Genomic DNA, 22,787 nt, shown 5'->3' with positions numbered 1-22,787 from the left:
AGGAACCTCACCAAGCACACAATACTTATTAATAATTTAACACTGTTATGATAACTAACATCCCACAATGTCCATTTTCACCTCACATTTTCAAGGTATGAAATAAGCAAAACATATGAAAAGTGTATCACATATAAATCCAAATATACAAAACCCTGTTACATAAATTTAAAATTATACATTCAAATTTTCAGAAGTGTGTTGACTGATATCACTCTTATATTTGTCCAGAAACACTGAACTGAAAACTGAACTTAAATGGAAAATAAATTGACGATGTATTGAGGTGCAGGTGGAGAGATAGGTGGAGAAGCTCAGGTGAGGAGAATGAGGTGAAGGAACAGGAGAACAGGAAAGGAGCTGATTGGCTGGTGAAAACACTGGGAACAGGGCAGAGCTAACGAGGCTGAAGCAGGGCAGGTGTGGAGGGAAAAGCAGGCCGGGGAGGAGCACAGGAACACAGGAGGGAAACAAAGTGCAGACAGACCACAAACATCCAGAAAACACAATGAAACCAGACAGAAATGTCAGGACCACGACAGCTTTAGAGGTGTTGATGGTCAGATTTACTTACCTATAGGGACATGCCAGCTGTTTTCACATATTATCAGTCTTTGTGTTAAGCTAAGCTAAGCTGAAGTTTTCCAGCAGGGGGTGATATAGACCTGTGAATGAGGACAAAGTCATGTGAGATCATAAAGATGTGAAATTCAGGATGTTTAAAATGAGGAGAAGAAATGTAAAACAGCTCAAAGTCTAAATTTTCTAGATGGACTTTAAACTGTCCAATGATCCTCAAGATGATGAGCTGTCACTCCACCACCTCCTCTTTTTCTGTTTCACATGAACAGGTGTGTGTTTGCCTTCTTAAATATACTTTGCATGATTTTAATGCATCACTGCTCCTCAGAGTTTAAGTTCTTATGTCACAGAGAGTCTGAACTGTTTTCATGCACTCACACTGAAAACTGCATCAGGATGATGTCGCCAATAACTCTGATTGTCATGTTGGGTTTTCTGAGTCAGGGTGAGAGATTTTGAAAATGTTTGGTGCAAATTCAGTTTGTTCCTTCCACTTATTTTTGTTTAACTTGTTAAATGTTTATTCACAAGATTTCTCATTTCTCATTTCAGAATCTTCTGCAAACAATTTTCTGACTCAGGCTGACAAATCCAAGTCTGTTAGTGTTGGAGGGACTGTGACCATCAGCGCCACAGGGAGTTCAGATATTGAAGATGATCTCAGTTGGTACCTTCAGAAACCTGGACAGGCTCCCAAACTCCTGATATATTATTCATCAACTCTAAACTCTGGAACTCCGTCTCGATTCAGTGGCAGCTATTCTGGTTCTGACTACACTCTGACCATCAGTGGGGTTCAGGCTGAAGATGTAGGAGATTACTACTGTCTGGGTGAACATGGTGATGGAGCGTTCACACAGTGATTCAGAGCCGTACAAAAACCTCCTTCAGTTTGACTGAAGGGAAAACGGCCTGCTGCAGGTGCAGAGGGTTGGTGAAGAGACTGTGATGAGGAGAACTGGTCCAGTGAACACAAGAGTCATCAAGCAGAACCACAATGAATCTAAATAAAGCTGAAACAGACTCACAGACACTCTTCCATATACAGTTTTAAACTTCAGTGTCTCTGCACAATGTTGATGCCAAAATGCAATATCAGCCAAGCTTCATATCAAAACAACGAATATATGAAACATGTAAATGACCTCAAAATGTCTTGTTTTATCACATTATTGTGCAATATTTAATAGAGTATGTCATGTTATATCTACATGATGAGTCCAAAGTGTTTCATTCTCCACAGAGAGGAGTATCAGCTGAAGTTATGAAACCATTTTATTTCTTATGACTCTTCACAAGATAAAAGACCAAACACTTCATAAAGTTATTGATCACTTCAAGCTTTATTAGCAAAAACATCAGTCATCATCATGACAGTTATTAAGCACACTCACATCTAGCTGCTGAGCTACACACATCACTCTCTAAGCTGTTGTTGTCCAACACTTTACAGCAGTGTTGTTCTCTGTCACACAAAGCTTTAGTTTCCTCTACAAACATTCAAACTCAGATTCACACACAGCTCCTGTTCTGGACTTCAGCCAGCCCCTCTAGGCCTTACACTGGCTCCTGTGGATGGACTGGGTCTGGCTGTGGCCATGATGGAGGACCTTGCAGTTGTACAGCTCTCCTGCCATCCAGCGCTCCTGGCTCAGGCTCAGGGTGCTGCTACTGCTGTAGCGTCCGCTGCTCTCCACCTCTGAGCTGCTCAGGACCCCCTCTGTCACCTCAGTACCATCCACCTCCCAGCGCACCGCGGCTCCCTGAGGAGAGTAGCCGGTCAGCAGGCAGGCCAGCGTGGCCGAGCCCCCGGAGAGCTGCTCAGAGGAGGGGGGAAGCAGAGAGACGGAGGGCCTGACCATGGGGCCAGCTGGAGGGGAGAGCAGAGACACACAAGGAGCAGATTAACTTCCACTGCAGGACAGACAGCTGGACATGAGACACTGATGATACATGACAGAGGTTAACAGTACTGTGGATGAGCTGTGTGCAAGATACTGTGATCAGACAGAGGAGAGGAGGTGACACATGGAGGAAATGAGAGTTTAACAAATAAAACTAAATGATAAAAGTTGATGTCATTTTGACTTTTAAAACAGTTCATCTTCTACTGTGACACTCAGCATGAATCAATAAGAATTAGACAATAAAATCAACATGACTTTGGTGTAAATCTAATTCAACATTTTACTGAAATCTTCATATCTGCTTTATATTGTTTGACAATAAATAATTCATCCCTTCAGTGATTTTCATGTTTAAAAATGTAACATCTGTACACAGTTAAAGACTTTGTCATCTGTCTGTTTCACTTCCTTTTCACCACTTTAAACTAATGAGCTGTGAACACAAACTACATCTTTAATGGATGTTCATGAAAACTCACTTATAAATACTATGGCATCAACGTTTGACTTTATACCAAACAACTGCTGACTTTTACAAATTAAAAAATAAACAACATATATTTTTTCTGAGTGTTAGAAAGCTGCTGAGAGAAATGTTACAACCAAAGTTTGCTAAAAAAACAAATATTTATTGCAAACATAAGAAAAGAAAAGTCAAGGTATTTGTCAAATATTATACCACATTATCTATAATACTGAAAGAATATTGATCTCAGCACAAATGTTTCCAAACTGTTATCAGACCAGCTCAATTATCATCAAAAAATATCCACAACATGTAAATTATACAGAATTAAGTCTTGTTTTATCACATTCTGACACAAAACTTTGTCTAATATTTTTAATGGTGCAGAAAAATAAAATCTCTGGTACTTACAGTGAATGATGAGTTTGGTTCCTCCACCAAAAGTGTACCACAGTGATACAAACTCATTAAGTGGCCGTACAAAAACCTCCTGCACTGTGAACAAGCATCTATCCACTGAAAACACTCTCTGCTTTTCATATTAACACAGAAATATTCATATTTGTTGAATCTACAAACATTGTTCAATGTTATGGATTGAAAATATTGAAGAAATAAGAATCATTTCTTTCATTTTTCTTGACTTTTCTACTCCTGACAGAGAAACGATTACAGTCTCCTTGAAACAAAGTCATTTCTTCACAGTTTATATCAGTTGATACATGGTTAAATTAACATGATGCTTTTGAAATAATCATAATTTACTGATAACTCATATTAAAGAGATATTAAATATATTATTTATCTACAGTAAACCCTGTGAGTAAATGAACGGCAGACAAACAGACATATCATACCAACCACAGTGGACACAAACTCATCTTTAAATCCTCAACTGCACTTCTAATATAAATATTTTCCTCTGTTCCATTAAGATCATAGATGGTGTAAATCCAAGCAGTATTTCTCCTGATTTTGTGTCCCACGTTGCCTTCAGTGTGTTGAGAGCAGAGAAATCATTTCCATAGAGAGGAGGCTTTGCATGGTCAGCTGATCCTCCAGTGAACTGAGAAGGTTTATAGTCCTGTGAGTTCAACACTGCAGGACTCAGATCTGTCAGTCAACACAGCAGAAAGCACAACCACCATGACTCTCATCACCATCCTCATCTGGACGCTGGCCTGCTGCTGTTTTACAGGTTGGTTCACTCAGCAACATTTCAGACATGATGTGCTGCCTTTTCTCTCATTTATTTCTGCTGATAAATCAATGATTTGTTTTCGTGTGCAGGATGCAGCGGTCAGGTGACTGTGACTCAGCCTCCAGTAGTGACATCTGCTCCAGGATCCACTGTCACTCTCACCTGTAACACCAACAAACGTCCTCACGATGGTAGTTATCTGTACTGGTATCAACAGAAATCTGGACAGACTCCGAAGCTCCTAATAAAATTTGTGAGCACACGTGAATCAGGAACACCAGCTCGGTTTAGTGGCAGTGGAAGCAACCTGGACTTCACTTTGACCATCAGTGGAGTTCAGACTGAAGATGCAGCAGTTTATTACTGTATGAATGAACCCACTCTAACCAGCGTTGATGTGTTCACACAGTGATTTGTCGTCGTACAAAAACCTCCCTCAGTCAGACTGCAGAGACACTGAGCTGTTACAGCAGGAACCGACTGCAGCGGCTGAAGAGGAAGAGACTCTGACACAGACCACTGAACACAGAGCTGACAGGGACCTCACCAAGCACACGATACCTATTAATTTAAATATATTATCAAAATATCATATAAAAAAATAACACTGTTATTTTAACCAACATCCTACAATGTTCATTTTCAAAAAGATGAAATAAGCAAAAGATATGAAAAGTATATCACACATAAATCCAAATATACAAAACACTCTTACATAACTTTCAAATCATACATTCAAAATTTACAGAAGTGTGCTGACTGATATCACATTTAGAGTCAGAATCAGAATCAGAAATTCCTTTATTAGACCCGCAAAGGGGGAAATTTGTACGTCACAGCAGCCAAAGGACAGTTCAATATAACAATAAACAATAATAATAGTAACAAATAAACAATTTAATAAAAAGGTAAGAAGAAGAGCTGTAGCAGAAATAGAATCATATATTCATAATATGTACAAATATAAACAGTGTAATTATAAACAGTGTGGACTTTGTATTGTTATTAATAAATAATAAATATGAGAATGAAAATTGCCCAGTTAGTGCAAACCAAATGAGAAATGAGTTATGAATACAGTTTTTATTGCACAGTGCACAGTGAGGTCTCCTGGGAGCAGTGCTGGTTGTAGAGTCTGACAGCAGCAGGAGGGAAGGACCTGTGATACCTCTCCTTCACACACTTGGACCTGCGATACCTCTCCTTCACACACTTGGACCTGCGATACCTCTCCTTCACACACTTGGACCTGCGATACCTCTCCTTCACACACTTGGACCTGCGATACCTCTCCTTCACACACTTGGACCTGTGATACCTCTCCTTCACACACTTGGACCTGCGATACCTCTCCTTCACACACATGGACTTGCGATACCTCTCCTTCACACACATGGACCTGCGATACCTCTCCTTCACACACTTGGACCTGCGATACCTCTCCTTCACACACTTGGACCTGCGATACCTCTCCTTCACACACTTGGACCTGCGATACCTCTCCTTCACACACTTGGGGTGTATCAGTCTACCGCTGAAGGAGCTGCTCAGTGCTGTGATAGTGTCCTGCAGTGGTGGGACTCCTTCACCAGCAGCGATGACAGTTTATCCATCATCCCGCTCTCTCCCAACACCTGCACTGGGTCAAGAGGGCATCCCAGGATGGAGCTGGCCTTCTTGATAAGTTTATCAAGTTTCTTCCTATCTGCTGCCGAGATGCTGCTGCTCCAGCAGACTACTTCATAGAAAATGGCTGATGCCACCACAGAGTCATAGAAAGTCCTCAGGAGTGCCCCCTGCACTCCAAAGGACCTGAGCTTCCTCAGCAGATAGAGTCTGACCTTCGTTATAGGTTGATATTGGTTATATCAGTCAATTAGCAGTCGGCTAGCTTAGCTTAGCATTAAACACACAACAAAACCAGACAGAAATGTCAGGAACACGACAGCTTTAGAGGTGCTGATGGTCAGATTTACTTGCCTATGGGGACATGGCAGCTGTTTTCACATGTTATCAGTCTCAGCTAAGCTAAGCTAAATCTCAATTAAGATAACCTACATCTTGCACTATCAGTTTCCTGACTAAGGACAGGGCTCAGGCTTTCTCTTGTTTATTTTAAAGAATGATGATATTTTTCTGATGCATCTTGACCTGGAGATACAAATGAAATTCAATCTTTCACCAACTATAACCTGTGATAGTTGTGTCTCACTGCCATAAGATTCACACAGCTCTATTTTTCCAACATTGAAAAGGATGCTATGCTATCACTAGTCACAACTAGCAAGAAAGAAGTCTCAACAACAGGATTTAGGGAAATAGTGAATACATTCAAAATCAGTCAATAATTGTGTCAGTTCATAGTGAGGTCAGTGTTGATGAAGTTGGCCAGCAGGGGGTGATATAGACCTGTTAATGAGGACAAAGTCATGTGAGATCATAAAGATGTGAAATGCAGGATGTTTAAAATGTGGAGAAGAAATGTAAAACAGATCAAAGTCTAAATTTTCTAGATGGACTTTAAACTGTCCAATGATCCTCAACATGATGAGCTGTCACTCCACCTCACCTCCTCTTTTTCTGTTTCACATGAACAGGTGTGTGTTTGCCTTCTTAAATATACTTTGCATGATTTTAATGCATCACTGCTCCTCACAGTTTAAGTTCTTATGTCACAGAGAGTCTGAACTGTTTTCATGCACTCACACTGAAAACTGCATCAGGATGATGTCGCCAATAACTCTGATTGTCATGTTGGGTTTTCTGAGTCAGGGTGAGAGATTTTGAAAACGTTGGGTGCAAATTCAGTTTGTTCCTTCCACTTAATTTTTGTTTAACTTTTTTCATTTTTATTCACAAGATTTGTCATTTCTCATTTCAGAGTCTTCTGCAAACAATTTCCTGACTCAGGCTGACAAATCCAAGTCTGTTAGTCTTGGAGGGACTGTGACCATCAGCGCCACAGGGAGTTCAAATATTGATGATGATCTCAGTTGGTACCTTCAGAAACCTGGACAGGCTCCCAAACTCCTGATATACACTTCATCAACTCTAAACTCTGGAACTCCGTCTCGATTCAGTGGCAGCTATTCTGGTTCTGACTACACTCTGACGATCAGTGGAGTTCAGGCTGAAGATGTAGGAGATTACTACTGTCTGGGTGCTGGTTCAACGTTCACACAGTGATTCAGAGCCGTACAAAAACCTCCTTCAGTTTGACTGAAGTGAGAATGGCCTGCTGCAGGTGCAGAGGGTTAGTGAAGAGACTGTGATGAGGAGAACTTGTCCAGTGAACACAAGAGTCATCAAGCAGAACCACAATGAATCTAAATAAAGCTGAAACAGACTCACAGACACTCTTCCATATACAGTTTTAAACTTCAGTGTCTCTGTAACAATGTTGATGCCAAAATGCAATATCAGCCAAGCTTCATATGAAAACAAGGAATATATACAACATATAAATGACCTCAAAATGTCTTGTTATATCACATTATTGTGCAATATTTAATAGAGTATGTCATGTTATATCTACATGATGAATCCAAAGTGTTTCATTCTCCACAGAGAGGAGTATCAGTTGAAGTTATGAAACCATTTTATTTCTTATGACTCTTCACAAAATAAAAGACCAAACACTTCATAAAGTTATTGATCACTTCAAGCTTTATTAGCAAAAACATCAGTCATCATCATGACAGTTATTAAGCACACTCACATCCAGCTGCTGAGCTACACACATCACTCTCTAAGCTGTTGTTGTCCAACACTTTACAGCAGTGTTGTTCTCTGTCACACAAAGCTTTAGTTTCCTCTACAAACATTCAAACTCAGATTCACACACAGCTCCCGTCCTGGGCTTCAGCCAGCCCCTCTAGGCCTTAAACTGGCTCCTGTGGATGGACTGGGTCTGGCTGTGGCCATGATGGAGGACCTTGCAGTTGTACAGCTCTCCTCCCATCCAGCGCTCCTGGCTCAGGCTCAGGGTGCTGCTACTGCTGTAGCGTCCGCTGCTCTCCACCTCTGAGCTGCTCAGGACCCCCTCTGTCACCTCAGTACCGTCCACCTCCCAGTGCACCACGGCTCCCTGAGGAGAGTAGCCGGTCAGCAGGCAGGCCAGCGTGGCCGAGCCCCCGGAGAGCTGCTCAGAGGAGGGGGGAAGCAGAGAGACGGAGGGCCTGACCGTGGGGGCAGCTGGAGGGGAGAGCAGAGACACACAAGGAGCAGATTAACTTCCACTGCAGGACAGACAGCTGGACATGAGACACTGATGATACATGACAGAGGTTATCAGTACTGTGGATGAGCTGTGTGCAAGATACTGTGATCAGACAGAGGAGAGGAGGTGACACATGGAGGAAATGAGAGTTTAACAAATAAAACTAAATGATAAAAGTTGATGTCATTTTGACTTTTAAAACAATTCATCTTCTACTGTGACACTCAGCATGAATCAATAAGAATTAGACAATAAAATGCAACATGACTTTGGTGTAATTCTAATTCAACATTTTACTGAAATCTTCATATCTGCTTTATATTGTTTGACAATAAATAATTCATCCCTTCAGTGATTTTCATGTTTAAAAATGTAACATCTGTACACAGTTAAAGACTTTGTCATCTGTCTGTTTCACTTCCTTTTCACCACTTTAAACTAACGAGCTGTGAACACAAACTACATCTTTAATGGATGTTCATGAAAACTCACTTATTTATATATAAATACTACGGCATCAAAGTTAGATTTTATATCAAACAATTGTTGAATTTTACAAATTAAAAAATAAACAACGTATTTTTTCTGAGTGTTAGAAAGCTGCTGAGAGAAATGTTACAACCAAAGTTTGCTAAAAAACAAATATTTATTCCAAACATAAGAAAAGAAAAGTCGAGGTATTTGTCAAATATTATCCCACATTATCTATAATACTGAAAGAATATTAATCTCAGCACAAATGTTTCCAAACTGTTATCAGACCAGCTCAATTATCATCAAAAAATATCCACAACATGTAAATTATACAGAATAAATTCTTGTTTTATCACATTCTGACACAAAACTTTGTCTAATATTTTTAATGTTGCAGAAATAATAAAATCTGTGATACTTACAGTCAACGATGAGTTTGGTTCCTCCACCAAAAGTCCACCACAGTGATACAAACTCATTAAGTGGCCATACAAAAACCTCCTGCACTGTGAACAAGCATCTATCCACTGAAAACACTCTCTGCTTTTCATATTAACACAGAACAAATATATATATTTTGAATCTACAAAGATTGTTCAATGTTATAGATTGAAAATATTGAATAAATAAGAATCATTTCTTTAATTTTTCTTGACTTTTCTACTCCTGACAGAGAAACGATTACAGTCGCCTTGAAACAAACTCATTTCTTCACAGTTTATATCAGGTGATACATGGTTAAATTAACATGATGCTTTTGAAATAATCATAATTTACTGATAACTCAGATTAAACAGATATTAAATATATTATTTATCTCCAGTAAACCCTGTGAGTAAATGAAAGGCTGACAAACAGACATATCATACCAACCACAGTGGACACAAACTCATCCTTAAATCCTCAACTGCACTTCTAATATAAATATTTTCCTCTGTTCCATTAAGATCATAGATGGTGTAAATCCAAGCAGTATTTCTCCTGATTTTGTGTCCCACGTTGCCTTCAGTGTGTTGAGAGCAGAGAAATCATTTCCATAGAGAGGAGGCTTTGCATGGTCAGCTGATCCTCCAGTGAACTGAGAAGGTTTATAGTCCTGTGAGTTCAACACTGCAGGACTCAGATCTGTCAGTCAACACAGCAGAAAGCACAACCACCATGACTCTCATCACCATCCTCATCTGGACGCTGGCCTGCTGCTGTTTTACAGGTTTGTTCACTCAGCAACATTTCAGACATGATGTGCTGCCTTTTCTCTCATTTATTTCTGCTGATAAATCAATGATTTGTTTTTGTGTGCAGGATGCAGCGGTCAGGTGACTGTGACTCAGCCTCCAGTAGTGACATTTAATCCAGGATCCACTGTCACTCTCACCTGTAAGACAAACCCAGCTGTTTACAGTTGGTCTGATACTGTTCAGGCTATGTTCTGGTATCAACAGAAACCTGGACAGACCCCAAAGCTCCTAATAAGATATGTGAGCACACGTGAATTAGAAACACCAGCTCGGTTTATTGGCAGTGGAAGCAGCCCTGACTTCACTTTGACCATCAGTGGAGTTCAGACTGAAGATGCAGCAGTTTATTACTGTCAGAGTTACCATTATATCAGCAGTGCTGCTGTGTTCACACAGTGATTTTCCATCGTACAAAAACCTCCCTCAGTCAGACTGCAGAGATACTGAGCTGTTACAGCAGGAACCGACTGCAGCTGCTGAAGAGGAAGAGACTCTGACACAGACCACTGAACACAGAGCTGACAGGAACCTCACCAAGCACACAATATTCTGATCTCTACTTTTGTCTTGTGACAAGAGAACAATTTAAAAATCAGCCTAGGGAAACATGAAGTTGGAACATAAAAACATGAAGTTTTAACTTATCTGTTGCTTTGCAGAAACGTCCCTTGCTCTGAACTGTATTTATTCCGGTCATTCAGTTAAAAGACAACATTGACATATCATCACCTTAAATTGATAGTACATCCAGAAGTCACAAAGCACCATTATGATTTAGTTGGAGTTGGAGAATAAACAGTAAGTCCATTTTTCACACGTATTTAGACTTTATTTTCTGGATACTTGGGGAAAATATCTGGCTCTTTAGCTGCTAATGCTCCACTGTGATCACCAGCGAGTTGCTAACTGTGTCTGTCTGCTGTTTGATGCTGAGCTTTGAGCTTTTTCATTGAAAACAGCTGCTATGAGAGCAGCAAGACTGAACCCAAACAGTTAAGTTGCAGACAGCTAAATGATGAGTTGAATCTCACTATAAAGCCCTATAAAGAGTTAATTTTGAGAAGAGTTGGAGAATCAAGATTTAGCAGGAAAGAAAAAAACCTTTGAAAAGAAACGGAGACAATTGTCTCTAAGTCTGTGTGTTTCGCTTTTCCATCATTCTCTGATCTCGCTGCGTGCATTATTCAGGACAAGGATTACATGTGATTGGATTGGTTAAAAGGTGACGTCTGCAGACATTGTTGGACAGTCAAATTTGGATCTGTTCCAAGGTCAGCGTGGAGACTGTGACGTCAGAGGAGATAGGTCAGCTGGAGAATCAACAACACGCTAGAGTAACTGGAACAGCTGATAACAATGGCATGTCATTTACAATCTTCTTCCTCTGTTAGATTCTCCATTTGAACTATTTTCCTATTATCTATTCATTAATAACTCTGATTCCACCTTTTTTAGGTTTGATTCTGCTGAAATTGCGGCAAAAGTACAGTACAATATACACCATGTTAGCGTAGCAGTGATACTTTGAGTCCAAACAAATTCTTCTCAGGGTTATTTCCCCACCTAAAATGCCAAGTCCAGAAGTTAAGGCCTCTCAATGCACGCACTGACCCCTCTGCACAGAGGACAGAGTTTAACGTCATGGTAAGATCAAGTGCATGTCCTGAACACCGAGGACTGATGCCGGTGTCTTACCTTTAGCCTCTGCCCTCTGATAATCCTGCCTGCACAGTTCAACTCCTTCACTTGCACGTTGCTATGTGACAAATATCAGTGGTCACTTAAACAGTAATATTCTGGTTCATGCCACTTTTATCTTGTTAAGATTAGTCTTATTTATATTTTGTTTCAATAACTTTTGTCTTGTGACTAAATGTTGTCTAAATTGTCAATTAATCTGAAACATGATTGACTGAAGGTGAGTAAAAGTTGGTGGTGCTACGACCCTGTTTAAATGAGAGTCACAGAGGTCAATGCTCAAGCAGTTTTATGAATGAGATGACTTGCAGGTCGGTCGTAATAACTCATAATAAGCTATAAATGGAGGAGCTGATCAGCACTGAAGTCTTGGCTTTAGCCTCTTTAATAAAGCTTAAGTGGCTGTGGAGGAGTATCTCTTAGCATGGGATAGGGATAATCCTTTTAGGCAATGCTTTACTAGGAATCAGTTAGTCAACACTTCCTCTCCCAGACTGGATGAGCTCCTCAGTGCAAGAGAGGACTCACATTTGATCAGATTCACTCCTCCGCCTCGGCTCTTGGTGGATACACACTGATCAACTTCCCCAACCAGGATATCAGGATATCTGTCGCTGCTCAGGGGGGAGGGGGGGCCTGCTAGGATACGGACCGAGTTTGTATCATGTTGGACAAGATGTTTAAGAGCGTGGTGTCGGTGAAAGCCAGGGCGTATATTAAGGACTACTGCAAGAGGAACGGCCTGCTGACACTATCGGTCATTGCTGTAGTGACGGGCTGTGTGCTTGGATTTGTCCTCAGGTCACTGAACCTGTCTACACAGGTATGGATGAATGGATTGATTGAAATTCAGCAGACAGCAATGTGACTGGACCTTACAGTCTTATGTTGATAGGATGTAGTGGGATATTCAACACTGAGTGCAAATTAACTCAACATTAATGATAGGAAGTAACAGCCAGCCTCTCCTGTTCACACCTCATGTGTCCTGACGCTGTCGATAAAGCTGGTTATGTCACAGTGAGAGCAGAAGCAGATAGATGAGTCAGAGAGCCAAAGGTATCAGAAGAAGTGCAAAAATAGTTGAAGCAGCTATAATAGATAGATTTTATGTTAACACTGGATCACCTGAGCACTAGAAGGAGGGTGATTCTTATTGTGATGAACCCACAGCTAAGTTTTATTGCATCTTTTAACTCATTGTTCTGGTTTTACAGCTACAACTTAAATGTTTTGCTTCATTCTCACTCTCATAGCGTCATGTCATTGATGTTTTCATGAAAATAAAGCTCTATAAACCCAGACTACACTACCTGCTGATCACCCAACAGCAGACAGGCAGTTAGCGAAGAGCCAAATATTTCCCTCAGTAGTTGGAGGGAACCAAAACAGAGCTGTGAATATTGAACTTACATTCATCAAGGGGCCAGAACCATGGCTCAAAATGAATTATACTGTTGCTCCCAAACTGCTGGATGTGTAACTACTTGCTAAAAAGTTAGTCATATGTGCTCAAATGGTGACCATCTGTTATTCTTTAATGAGTAGATGTTAGTAGTAGATGTGTTTTGGCAGCAGCTAAATCAATGATAAGTGGCCAGCGAGCCCCGCGATCTAACCTTGTGTGCTGGCAGCAGCCTATGACACACACAGCGTCATCATCTGCAAAGAAACGAATTTGGGAAACACAAAGAGCATCAAGGGGACAATAGCAATCGATCTCAAAGTGATCTTAAAGAGTTACTCTGAATGAGACAAATAACCTTTTTTGAATTATTTGGCAAAATGATTTATTGGAGAATTTGATTTCAACAAAAGCAAAAATTATTTGGTCCAAATAAAATTGAATTAGGCTTCTTTTCATAATAACAACAGTAATACACACTATTTTTCTGTAAGTGCTGAATCCGAAACTGTATTTAAGAAATTGAAAAGATAACATTTAAAACATTTAAGGTTCAATTCAAAGAAAGATGATTGTTGAGTCTCATTCCCGACTCATCAAATCTCCATGGGTTGGTGGCCAGCCCGACCTGCCCATCCAAAGTGTCAGAATTTGACGAGTTGGGAATATCAACTTTCTTACAAACTGGACTTTTTAAAAGGAGATCCTGTAAGTGCTCGGGTGGCATAAATCTAATCTAATGAATATAAATCACATCAGATTTATTTAGCTAACATTGTTTTGTGCTGAACTACACTAGAAAAATGTCCTTACAGGGTTTTCAGCTGTGAGATATTACTTGAGATATTACTTGGTCTGAACAGTATGATGGTAAACTTTGAGAGGGCAGACTTTTATAGAAGTAAGGTTTGCTACAGGTGTTTCTCTCACACACAGGCTAAGATCTACTTCTCCTTCCCTGGAGAACTGCTGATGAGGATGTTAAAGATGTTGATTCTGCCGCTCATCACCTCCAGGTAAGAAAAGGCCTCACCTGTGTTGTCACTCCTCTGATACACCAAACAAGCTGTTATTGCATCAACCACAGAAAACTACCGTAATATCTACCACATCATCCCCTCGTCCTTTTCTCAGTCTCTTCGGTTGAAAGTAATCAACGCACTGATTTTACATTCCACAATCCACAAACTTTAAATTGTAATGCATCTAAAAAGTGAGCACTTTAAAAAGTGCATTAAAGTATTTTTTCACTTTTGTTTCATCCATCTGTAGTGAATGAAATGGTCATAAGAAAAATGCAAACACCAGCAAACCAGCAAATGACTAGTACTTTTCTAATCAAATTCTTAGTTTTAGATTCCTGAAAGTACATCAAAACTAAACTAAATAAGTCTTTCATTCACTGTTTTGAACACTTTAAAGTTAATATGACATTTCTTGTTTTCTCACCCAGTCTTATGTCGGGCCTGTCAGCCATGGACACAAGGGCAAGCGGTCGGCTGGGAGTCCTTACCATCACCTACTACCTGTGGACGACCTTCATCGCTGTCATCGTCGGCATCGTGCTGGTGCTCATCATCCACCCGGGGACAGGCTCAGAAAAAGATGGCCACCATTCAAGTTCAGGGCCTGTTATGACCTCTGCTGACGCTCTGCTGGACCTCATCAGGTGAATATTGATGGACACAAACACGATCACACTATGACAAAATGAACATAGAGATAGGAACACTTTCATTCAGATGTTACCTCACTGAAGAGCCATGAGTCCCTACCAGCTCTTCAGTGTAATTCCTCTTTCCATGATGGAAGAGTTTACAACCATTCAAACAGCTGAGTGTGGCTGTGTTTAGGCCTAGCGGTGCTTCGAGCTAAATGCTAACATCAGGATGCTGACACAACCGCAATGGCAAAGCTAAATAATCAGGGTGATCTCCACAGGCATGGTTTTGGAGTTCAGTTTTTGGTGGATGATAACTTTTTAAAGGCTCATCTCTGAGAAACTCTAATAGCTGGGATCTGTATCTGTTTTACCAATTGGGCTTGGTTGAGTGTGGTTCCGATGGTAATCCTCGCAATATTCCCTCAATCATTGGAAGTATCAGTCGGGATATGATGCACCTACCGGTATCCTTATTATTAACTTGCATGCAAACAAAGTTCCTGTTGATACACATTACATTTCCTGTACATTATTTGTGAACCCCCAGAACCCTCAAATTGTGCCGGTGGGGATCACCAAAGTCATCAAGATTCATCATCTGAGAGCCATGAATGTCTACAAATACTGTGCCAATTCAGCTAGCAGATATTGAGATTTATTACAAGGTTAATTAATATCTTAACCTGTTGCTTGTGCTGGATGAAAACTCAAAGGATCAACAGTCACTAAGATTCCTCCTCTGGGTACCATGAATATATGTAGCACATTTCACAGCGATCCATAAAACAGTTCTTGACGTTCATTAGTCAGGACCATAGTGGTGGGCCTGCAGACCACGAGCATGGCTTAGAGTGATGAACATCATCTCCTCTTTCAGTTAGCTTGGTTAAGATGTTCCTCCTCTTTCATAAAAGCAGCTTAGAAGACTATACAGCATTTTGTTAAACGAGCCAATCAGGCTTACTTTGTAAATAGGTTTTTCTTCCGTTTTTTCCTTGTTCCTAAGCGGATCCCTCATTAGAAGACATTGTTACTTACCTGGAGTCTCTGCTATTTTTGGAAAAGATCTGATAACTGAAAAAAGCACTTAAAACCTGCATTTCTATAAGATGGAGAAAATTCCCCGCCTGGTCTCGGCTTTTCAGGAGATTCCAGATTTTCAACTCTTCTATCTCATTAGTGTTATTTTCCAGGACCAAGATTTGCTTTGTAATACCATTTAACACACACGGAAGACCAGTACAGACCAATTAAAACCAGTACAGATCCAGTTTAGACCTTGTGACCTCCCACAGGCTTCCTCGGGAACAGGAAGCCCCCTAATCACAAAAGCTCACGGCTTCAGTTTGATCCTGGGAGCCAACATAATAGCTTTCAGAACATAACAAGTCAGGCATCATGCAATTCTCAGCAAGCAAAGCTGAAAATGATGTTGCTTCTAATGTTAAGTGAACAAGGATCCAAAAAAAAAAAAAAAAAAAGAAATAGCTAATAAAATGGGGCACATTTAAATCAATTATTACATATGACAAAAATCTATCATGATCTGCATATAAACCTGGAGAACCTGGACCTTTCTGTCAGGAGAGGAAGGAAGTCGGCGATAAAGGGAAATTGTGCTTGTGAGGTAGTTGCAGCATCACCGCTACGCAGCAAGTCGGCTAAGAATAGGGAGACACTTAATGTGATCTGTTAAGCCTGCACTTTCTCAGAAGGTTCTTATGCAATGTTACTCTCTGTAAGACAGAGCCTGCAGTCTGGTGTGTGTGTGTGTGTGTGTTTGTGTTCAGGCTTACTGCCGGGCCATTCATGCCAGAGGCTCATTAATACCTTCTTCTAAAAGCCTTAGTTTAGCGAGCTGGTTTGTTGCTGTAAGCCAGAGGTCAGGTGTACACTCAGTCCAACTCTTACGTGTTCCTACCTGAGGTCAGTGTCATTGACGCACGCTGTATAAATACAGTCCTGGCACATGATGCTGGCTTTCCACATGCGATTTTCACCTTGCTCACATGTGAAGGTCTTTCTCTGTTTTCCTTCATCGTGTGGAAAATCTCTGCTAGTTGTGTTGGAAGATATTTTGTTGGCATTCATGAGTTGCATGTAAGATAGCAAGACTGAATGTCCATGAAGCAGAGGGGAGGTCAGACTGTCAGTAATTTAACTTAAACAGCCAGTGTTGTATTCTGATCAATTACTTTAAAAGTAGCATTTCCATGTAGAAACGTTTTCAGGACTTCAGATTGAATATATTTGCCAGGCTGTATTGTTGAATTATAGTTTTTACTCGACATGATCTGATATATTTGTCTGTTTATTGTCTTTTACAGGAACATGATCCCGTCAAATCTAATCGAAGCAACTTTTCAGCAGGTGAGTGATCAAAATCTCTCACTGGCTTTCATTATACTGCAAAATTATTTCAATGTTCAACATCCACATATTAACAGCTCTCTGTGGTTGTTCTCTTTCATCCCACTCCAGTACCGAACCGACCTGGTTCCTATTGTACAGAACTCTGATGTTAAAGAGTCTCAGGCCAACTATGTGTACGTCATGCCCGACTACCACAACCCTCAGCTGGGTCACCCAGTCTTCCTGGAGATCACTCCTGCACCGGACATCAAGTACAAAATTGTTCCCAGTACCAGCAAGGGCATGAACGTACTGGGGATTGTCATCTTCTCAGCCACCATGGGTAAGATAACCACAGAGCTCAATGAACATCTCCAAATCTTTGTTTATTTCAGTATAATCCTTGTTGTGGTACTTTCTAATAACACACTGAAGGGTTCATAGCTTCTTACTAATGGCTGCACTGCCGGTTAACAAATCCAATTTGAACTTAAACTTTGTAGATCAATTATAAGCCATTATTTTATTCCCTACATTTTAAACCATTACAACTTTTGGGTTGCCAGGTTGTGAAAAATCCCCCTGGCTGGTGTTTATTCTGCTCCAACATGACACATAACTTATTAAACATAAGCATGCACCAACAAACACACAAGCAGGCAAAAACAAGCTGATTAGATTGATACAAATTGATAAACGTCGACCCGACAACCAGTGTCGTCAAACACTTGGTCAACAAGACCAAGGACCCCTAATGTATAGGTGCTGCACAGATATTCAGCGTATGGCTTGCTCTCATAATTGCACAAAGAATCATGTGTAGACTATCGTCAATGTTGTGTAAACATAATGTTTTTTCTTTAACAAATTGATATTTGCCAATTATATGTTGGATTCATATTGATATGGGTTATAAAAACAACAACAACAACAACAAAAAAACACAACTTGGTGTCTCCTTGCAGTACTCTGAGGACCACTTAGGGATCCTTGACCCTCTGTTGAAGACCCAGGAATTAACCCTTTTTCTAGCAACCAGTGATGGAGGAAATATTCATTCTTTACTTAAGTAAAAGTAAAGACATGTTAGCAGAATATACTTGAAGCTTCAAAAGTTAAATACTCATTCTGCAGAAAAATTGCCCCGCAACTAGATTATGATATTAGAAGATGGGTTCTGATGCATGAAAGGGGTGGAGGTGAAGTTTAAATATTTTTTTTATACAGATAGTGTAGTCTGACAATAAATCTAAGAAAAGTTAATCGTGACTTCAACTTTCAGATTACTTTCTTACTTTCCACCACTGCTAATGACTACCTGACATTGTTAATTCAGTTGATCCAGCCAAAGGGACATTCACAACCTGGCAAAAGTTATTCTGATTAATGACGTATATCTGATCCATAAAGCATGACTTGTTAACCATTAATTAAGTATTAAATTAAACACCTAATAAACCTTTTATCAGAGGTAACTCCTATGTTCCCTTTCTCAGGTCTGCTGCTGGGGAAGATGGGAGAACGTGGAGCGCCACTGGTCAACGTGTGCCAGTGCATCAACGAGTGCGTCATGAAGATCATTAACGCTGCCATGTGGTAAGATAGCACCCACGAGCACTTTCAAAAAGAGTGTCACGCAAACACATCCAAAAAAAGACAGACAACACAGAGTTTAGAGCCAGATTATGTGTAAAAATAAACACCAGAGAGAGTTACAGGTGTTGCCGAGGTGTCCTCACTGCCTCCCACGGGAGGTGATGAGTCGGCTTGTGTGAATGGATCTAAGAGGCACTTTCACAAATAAGATTAGAGCTGAATAACTGTAAATACGATGAAACCCTTGACTCTTGAAAGTATATGACAACATTTTCAGGGGAAGGCCGTTACCTCTTTCAACTTGAAAAAGCCTGTGTGCACAAAGCCAGGTTCATTAAGAAAAGTTTGACAGACCTATCCTCAGCACCTTTGAGATGAATTGCACTGCCGACTGAGAGCCTTATCTGGCCCAGCACCGGTGCATAACCTCACTAATGCTCTTGTGGCTGAATGTGAGCAAATCCCTCCAGCCAGGCTACAGAGGAGAGTAAGCTGTCACAGCAGGTTAATTTAAAGTGAGACGTTCAAATATCACATGCGGGTGTGATGTTGGGGTAGCCACAGTGTTTTCTCGAGCGTCCAACATCCCAAACACTTGTTTTCTTGATAACTCATACGATATGTGTGTTGAGGCTGGGCTGAAAAGTTTCGAGGGCAATAAAGAATGACAAAAAAAGCTGCAATGGCTGCAATGTAATCCTTTGGGCCAACTTTGAATGTCGAATTATGACTTTGGAGATAAATTCTTGCTGGCAGTTCCTCGAGGTAATCTCCAGACTCCTCTCTCCAACTCTGACTCATGTTTCCACTGTTGGCTTCCTGCAACAACTCACCTCTCAGGAGATTTCTCCTTGAACAAGACTTGTGTTTCTGGTTACATAAAGGTGTATAATATAAATAGTGTATGAATACAGAGGTAAGATCCATGTATGACCCTGACACAGCTCATTTCCTCTTATGTTTTTTCGGATTAAGAGAAAGTGAAGACTATTTTTGTTACACAAATGCACATCCTCTGCCAGAAAGTGATAGTAGGACATCCATGATCATGTTCCTCCTCTTCTCTCCTCTGTGTAGGTACTTCCCCTTTGGCATCGTGTTCCTTGTGGCAGGCAAGATCCTGGACATGCACGACCCGGCCCACCTGGGAGAGAAGCTGGGCATGTACTTCATCACGGTCCTGTCGGGTTTGTTTGTGCACGGCCTCATCCTGCTGCCTCTCTTCTTCTACTTCTTCACTCGCAAAAATCCCTTCCCCTACATCAGAGGGCTGCTGCAGGCCCTTGTCATCGCGCTGGCCACGTCATCCAGGTAAGAGGATACCATTTGTTTTTACCGGTTCTGATTGATCATCTTTTGGAATGAAGCCCAGTGAGTACCATGACCGTTTTCCTCTTCCTTTACAGCTCAGCCACATTGCCAATCACCATGAAGTGTCTCCTGGAGAACTGCGGAGTGGACCGGCAGATCGCTCGCTTCGTGCTGCCAGTAGGAGCCACCATCAACATGGACGGCACGGCCCTGTACGAGGCAGTGGCGGCCATCTTTATCGCTCAGGTCAATGAGTATGACTTGGACTTCGGCCAGCTGGTCACTATTAGGTGAGATAAACTCTGAGCTCATTATCTCTGCATTACAAGTTCTTTATATCACATCCATTAACATCCTGACTCTTGTCTCATCAGTATAACGGCAACAGCAGCCAGCATCGGGGCAGCTGGGATACCTCAAGCTGGTCTGGTTACCATGGTGATCGTCCTGACTTCTGTGGGGTTACCGCCTGCTGACATCTCGCTGATTGTGGCCATCGATTGGGTCCTGTGAGTAGCACAAAAATGATTATCCTTTAAAGAGCATCACTGGGTCTTTTAGAGGCTGACGGGGCAACGTGTAAATTATTTTTCTGTCTGATTCTCAGTGATCGGTTCAGGACGATGATCAACGTTCTCGGGGATGCCTTCGCGGCTGGGATTATGGCTCATTTATGCAAGAAGGACTTTGAGAAAGCAGCCACTTGTACTTCAGATACCCCCACTCCTTCCAGTAACGGAGCTACCAACCAACGGGTAAGACAGACAATCTCTATTTGCTCTGGGCAACATGCACATGTATGTTGTTTATCTTGTGAGGCAGCTGGTTTCATGAGATCATGAAATCACACGAGAAAGTATTCCTTCATGGAAAGAGGAGCAAAGAACGGCAATAAAGGCTTTTCTCGATGGAAAAGAGTCTTACGGTTCATTGCTCTGATTGGTTGAAGTCCAAATACCTGCTAAGTATTTTCCAGTCCCAAAAAAAAGACTACTTGGGTGTTTCTATGTAACAAATGTCATGTTACATGCACCTGTGACGATTTAAAAGCCCTGAAAACCTACATTCGGGCTGATATGGTTTATTAGGGTCGATATTGATTACTAGAAATCAAGGAGACCAATAACTGATATTTGGAAAAGACATACATTTGCAGTAACAATAAAAATCTAAGTGTCAGAACCCACAAACCAGTGATGAAACTACAGTTTACTCAAGTACGACACTTAAGTATTTCCATTTTCTGCTACTTAAAGTAGTAGTAAAGGCCATATTGAAATTTAGAAAAATCATTTTATGAATGACCTGAGATAAAAACAGATCACCTTCAGACTCATTGTTACCTGTTTTCGTGTAATTCTTGAAAAACCCAACCTCTGAGAACTTATTTTTCTATCTTAACTAACGGTACTGTTTGTGATGTCTTCCCTACAGAGAGACACGGTCATCTCCTTTGGCAATCAGAGCGTGGCGTTGTCTGATGCTCCTCTCATCACACACCGCTGCGATTACGTGTTCGAGGTGGACGGAGACTGCGTGACGGAGAGACCTGTGGCCTGCTACAACCTCTGCCAAGTCTAAAACACCTTGACATGATGGACAGCAACAGAAACTGCCTTCTACAGCACAGAGATTCACCTCTCGGGTCCAAGGGGACCGTCATCTGAGGCCCGGAAAAATCCACTTTGGTTACAATCCTGTCACCGTCCTAAATGAGACCAGAGGTCAGGGTTGAGCAGCTAAAATGGATTTTGCCTGTGCCATGCCGACAACATAAACTTTCATTACTTGATGCACTGTCTGTGTACATTCAGATTAGACCGGACACATGTAACCAAAATCTTAAACAGACACTCTGAATGCACCTGCAGACATGATAACGTGTTGCACTGACATGTAGTAGATGGATTAGTGTTTATCAGTCAGTGGTGACAGAGATTCACAGGCATGTGTTCAGACCAAATCAGATGATTTAGACTCAGAGTTCTGGCATTTTTTTTCTCTGCTACACCTGATTTGGTCTGAACGAGGCCTTTTCAGACTTCAGTCAAGGTTTCGAGTTGCCTTAACATGATCTCAGTCTTGACAATAAATCTGAAAACTTGAAAGACTTGAAAGTAAACAGTAACTGATCACCAACAAGCAAATTTGTATTTTGTTGAAGTGAACCTTTATCTATGTTAGACGATGCATTTATACATAGATATTGAAACATGAATAAGAATATTTACATGGTTTTGATTAGATATGTGTTTTTATACCTATGCTTTTAATTTTGTGTTCATGTTTTTTTTTTAATAAAACCTGCTTTATTCCTGTCAATGACTCGTTTTATGTTAGATTTCAGGAATGGTTTTTAAAACTTTATTAAGTCTGTTATTATTCAGCTTTTACCGAATTTAAAGATTGTGGGGTAGTCAGTTAGCGATCAAATTTGATTTTTCTGATTAGTGGCTCACTTAACTACACTTAAACATCTCTGCACTGACATGGAAAACTCCTTTAAGACACAGATCAGTGACAATTAAATTTCACACTTGAAGAGGATCTATCGCATCAGGATAGAAATGTTTCATCACAGGATAAAGGTGATCACTCTGAACGACTTACTCTGATGCAATATCAAACAGATATACGCTACAGAGCTGCTTCATGCTGCCTTTCCTTTCCAAAAC

At 40.7% G+C, this 22,787-nt stretch overlaps 3 protein-coding genes and 2 gene segments (V, D, J or C); 2 read left to right on the top strand and 3 right to left on the bottom strand.

Moving 5' to 3' along the window:
* LOC141010469 (immunoglobulin lambda-1 light chain-like) overlaps positions 1-22,787 on the bottom strand; it is a 49,150-nt gene that overhangs the window by 2,755 nt on the left and 23,608 nt on the right. The window lies entirely within an intron of this gene.
* LOC141010472 (Ig lambda-1 chain C region-like) lies at positions 1,907-3,520 on the bottom strand. The segment is given in 2 exon segments: positions 1,907-2,452; positions 3,367-3,520. A coding segment is annotated over 1 exon segment (312 nt).
* LOC141010471 (Ig lambda-1 chain C region-like) overlaps positions 7,805-22,787 on the bottom strand; it is a 30,727-nt gene continuing 15,744 nt past the window's right edge. Inside the window, 2 exon segments of the C gene segment in view lie at positions 7,805-8,350; positions 9,272-9,323. Coding sequence covers positions 8,031-8,350; positions 9,272-9,323 — 372 coding nt within the window.
* The window catches only part of igl4v8 (immunoglobulin light 4 variable 8), a 30,688-nt gene continuing 17,786 nt past the window's right edge, over positions 9,886-22,787 (top strand). The window contains exons 1-2 of the mRNA XM_073483451.1: positions 9,886-10,059; positions 10,152-10,476. Coding sequence (XP_073339552.1) covers positions 10,008-10,059; positions 10,152-10,476 — 377 coding nt within the window. The 5' untranslated portion in view covers positions 9,886-10,007. The remainder of the gene's footprint in view (positions 10,060-10,151; positions 10,477-22,787) is intronic.
* Positions 12,462-21,693, top strand: slc1a8b (solute carrier family 1 member 8b). Its single transcript, XM_073483449.1, has 11 exons — positions 12,462-12,608; positions 14,127-14,206; positions 14,644-14,859; positions 17,181-17,223; positions 17,335-17,548; positions 18,702-18,801; positions 19,879-20,112; positions 20,208-20,402; positions 20,487-20,621; positions 20,720-20,867; positions 21,547-21,693. Exons 1-11 carry the CDS (start codon positions 12,462-12,464, stop codon positions 21,691-21,693), a joined length of 1,659 nt encoding a protein of 552 aa, XP_073339550.1.

Source organism: Pagrus major, chromosome 16 (assembly GCF_040436345.1).
Source record: "Pagrus major chromosome 16, Pma_NU_1.0".
Lineage (NCBI taxonomy): Eukaryota > Metazoa > Chordata > Actinopteri > Spariformes > Sparidae > Pagrus > Pagrus major.
The sequence above is the reverse complement of the archived record's forward strand: the minus strand, read 5'-3'. Positions and strand labels throughout refer to the sequence as shown.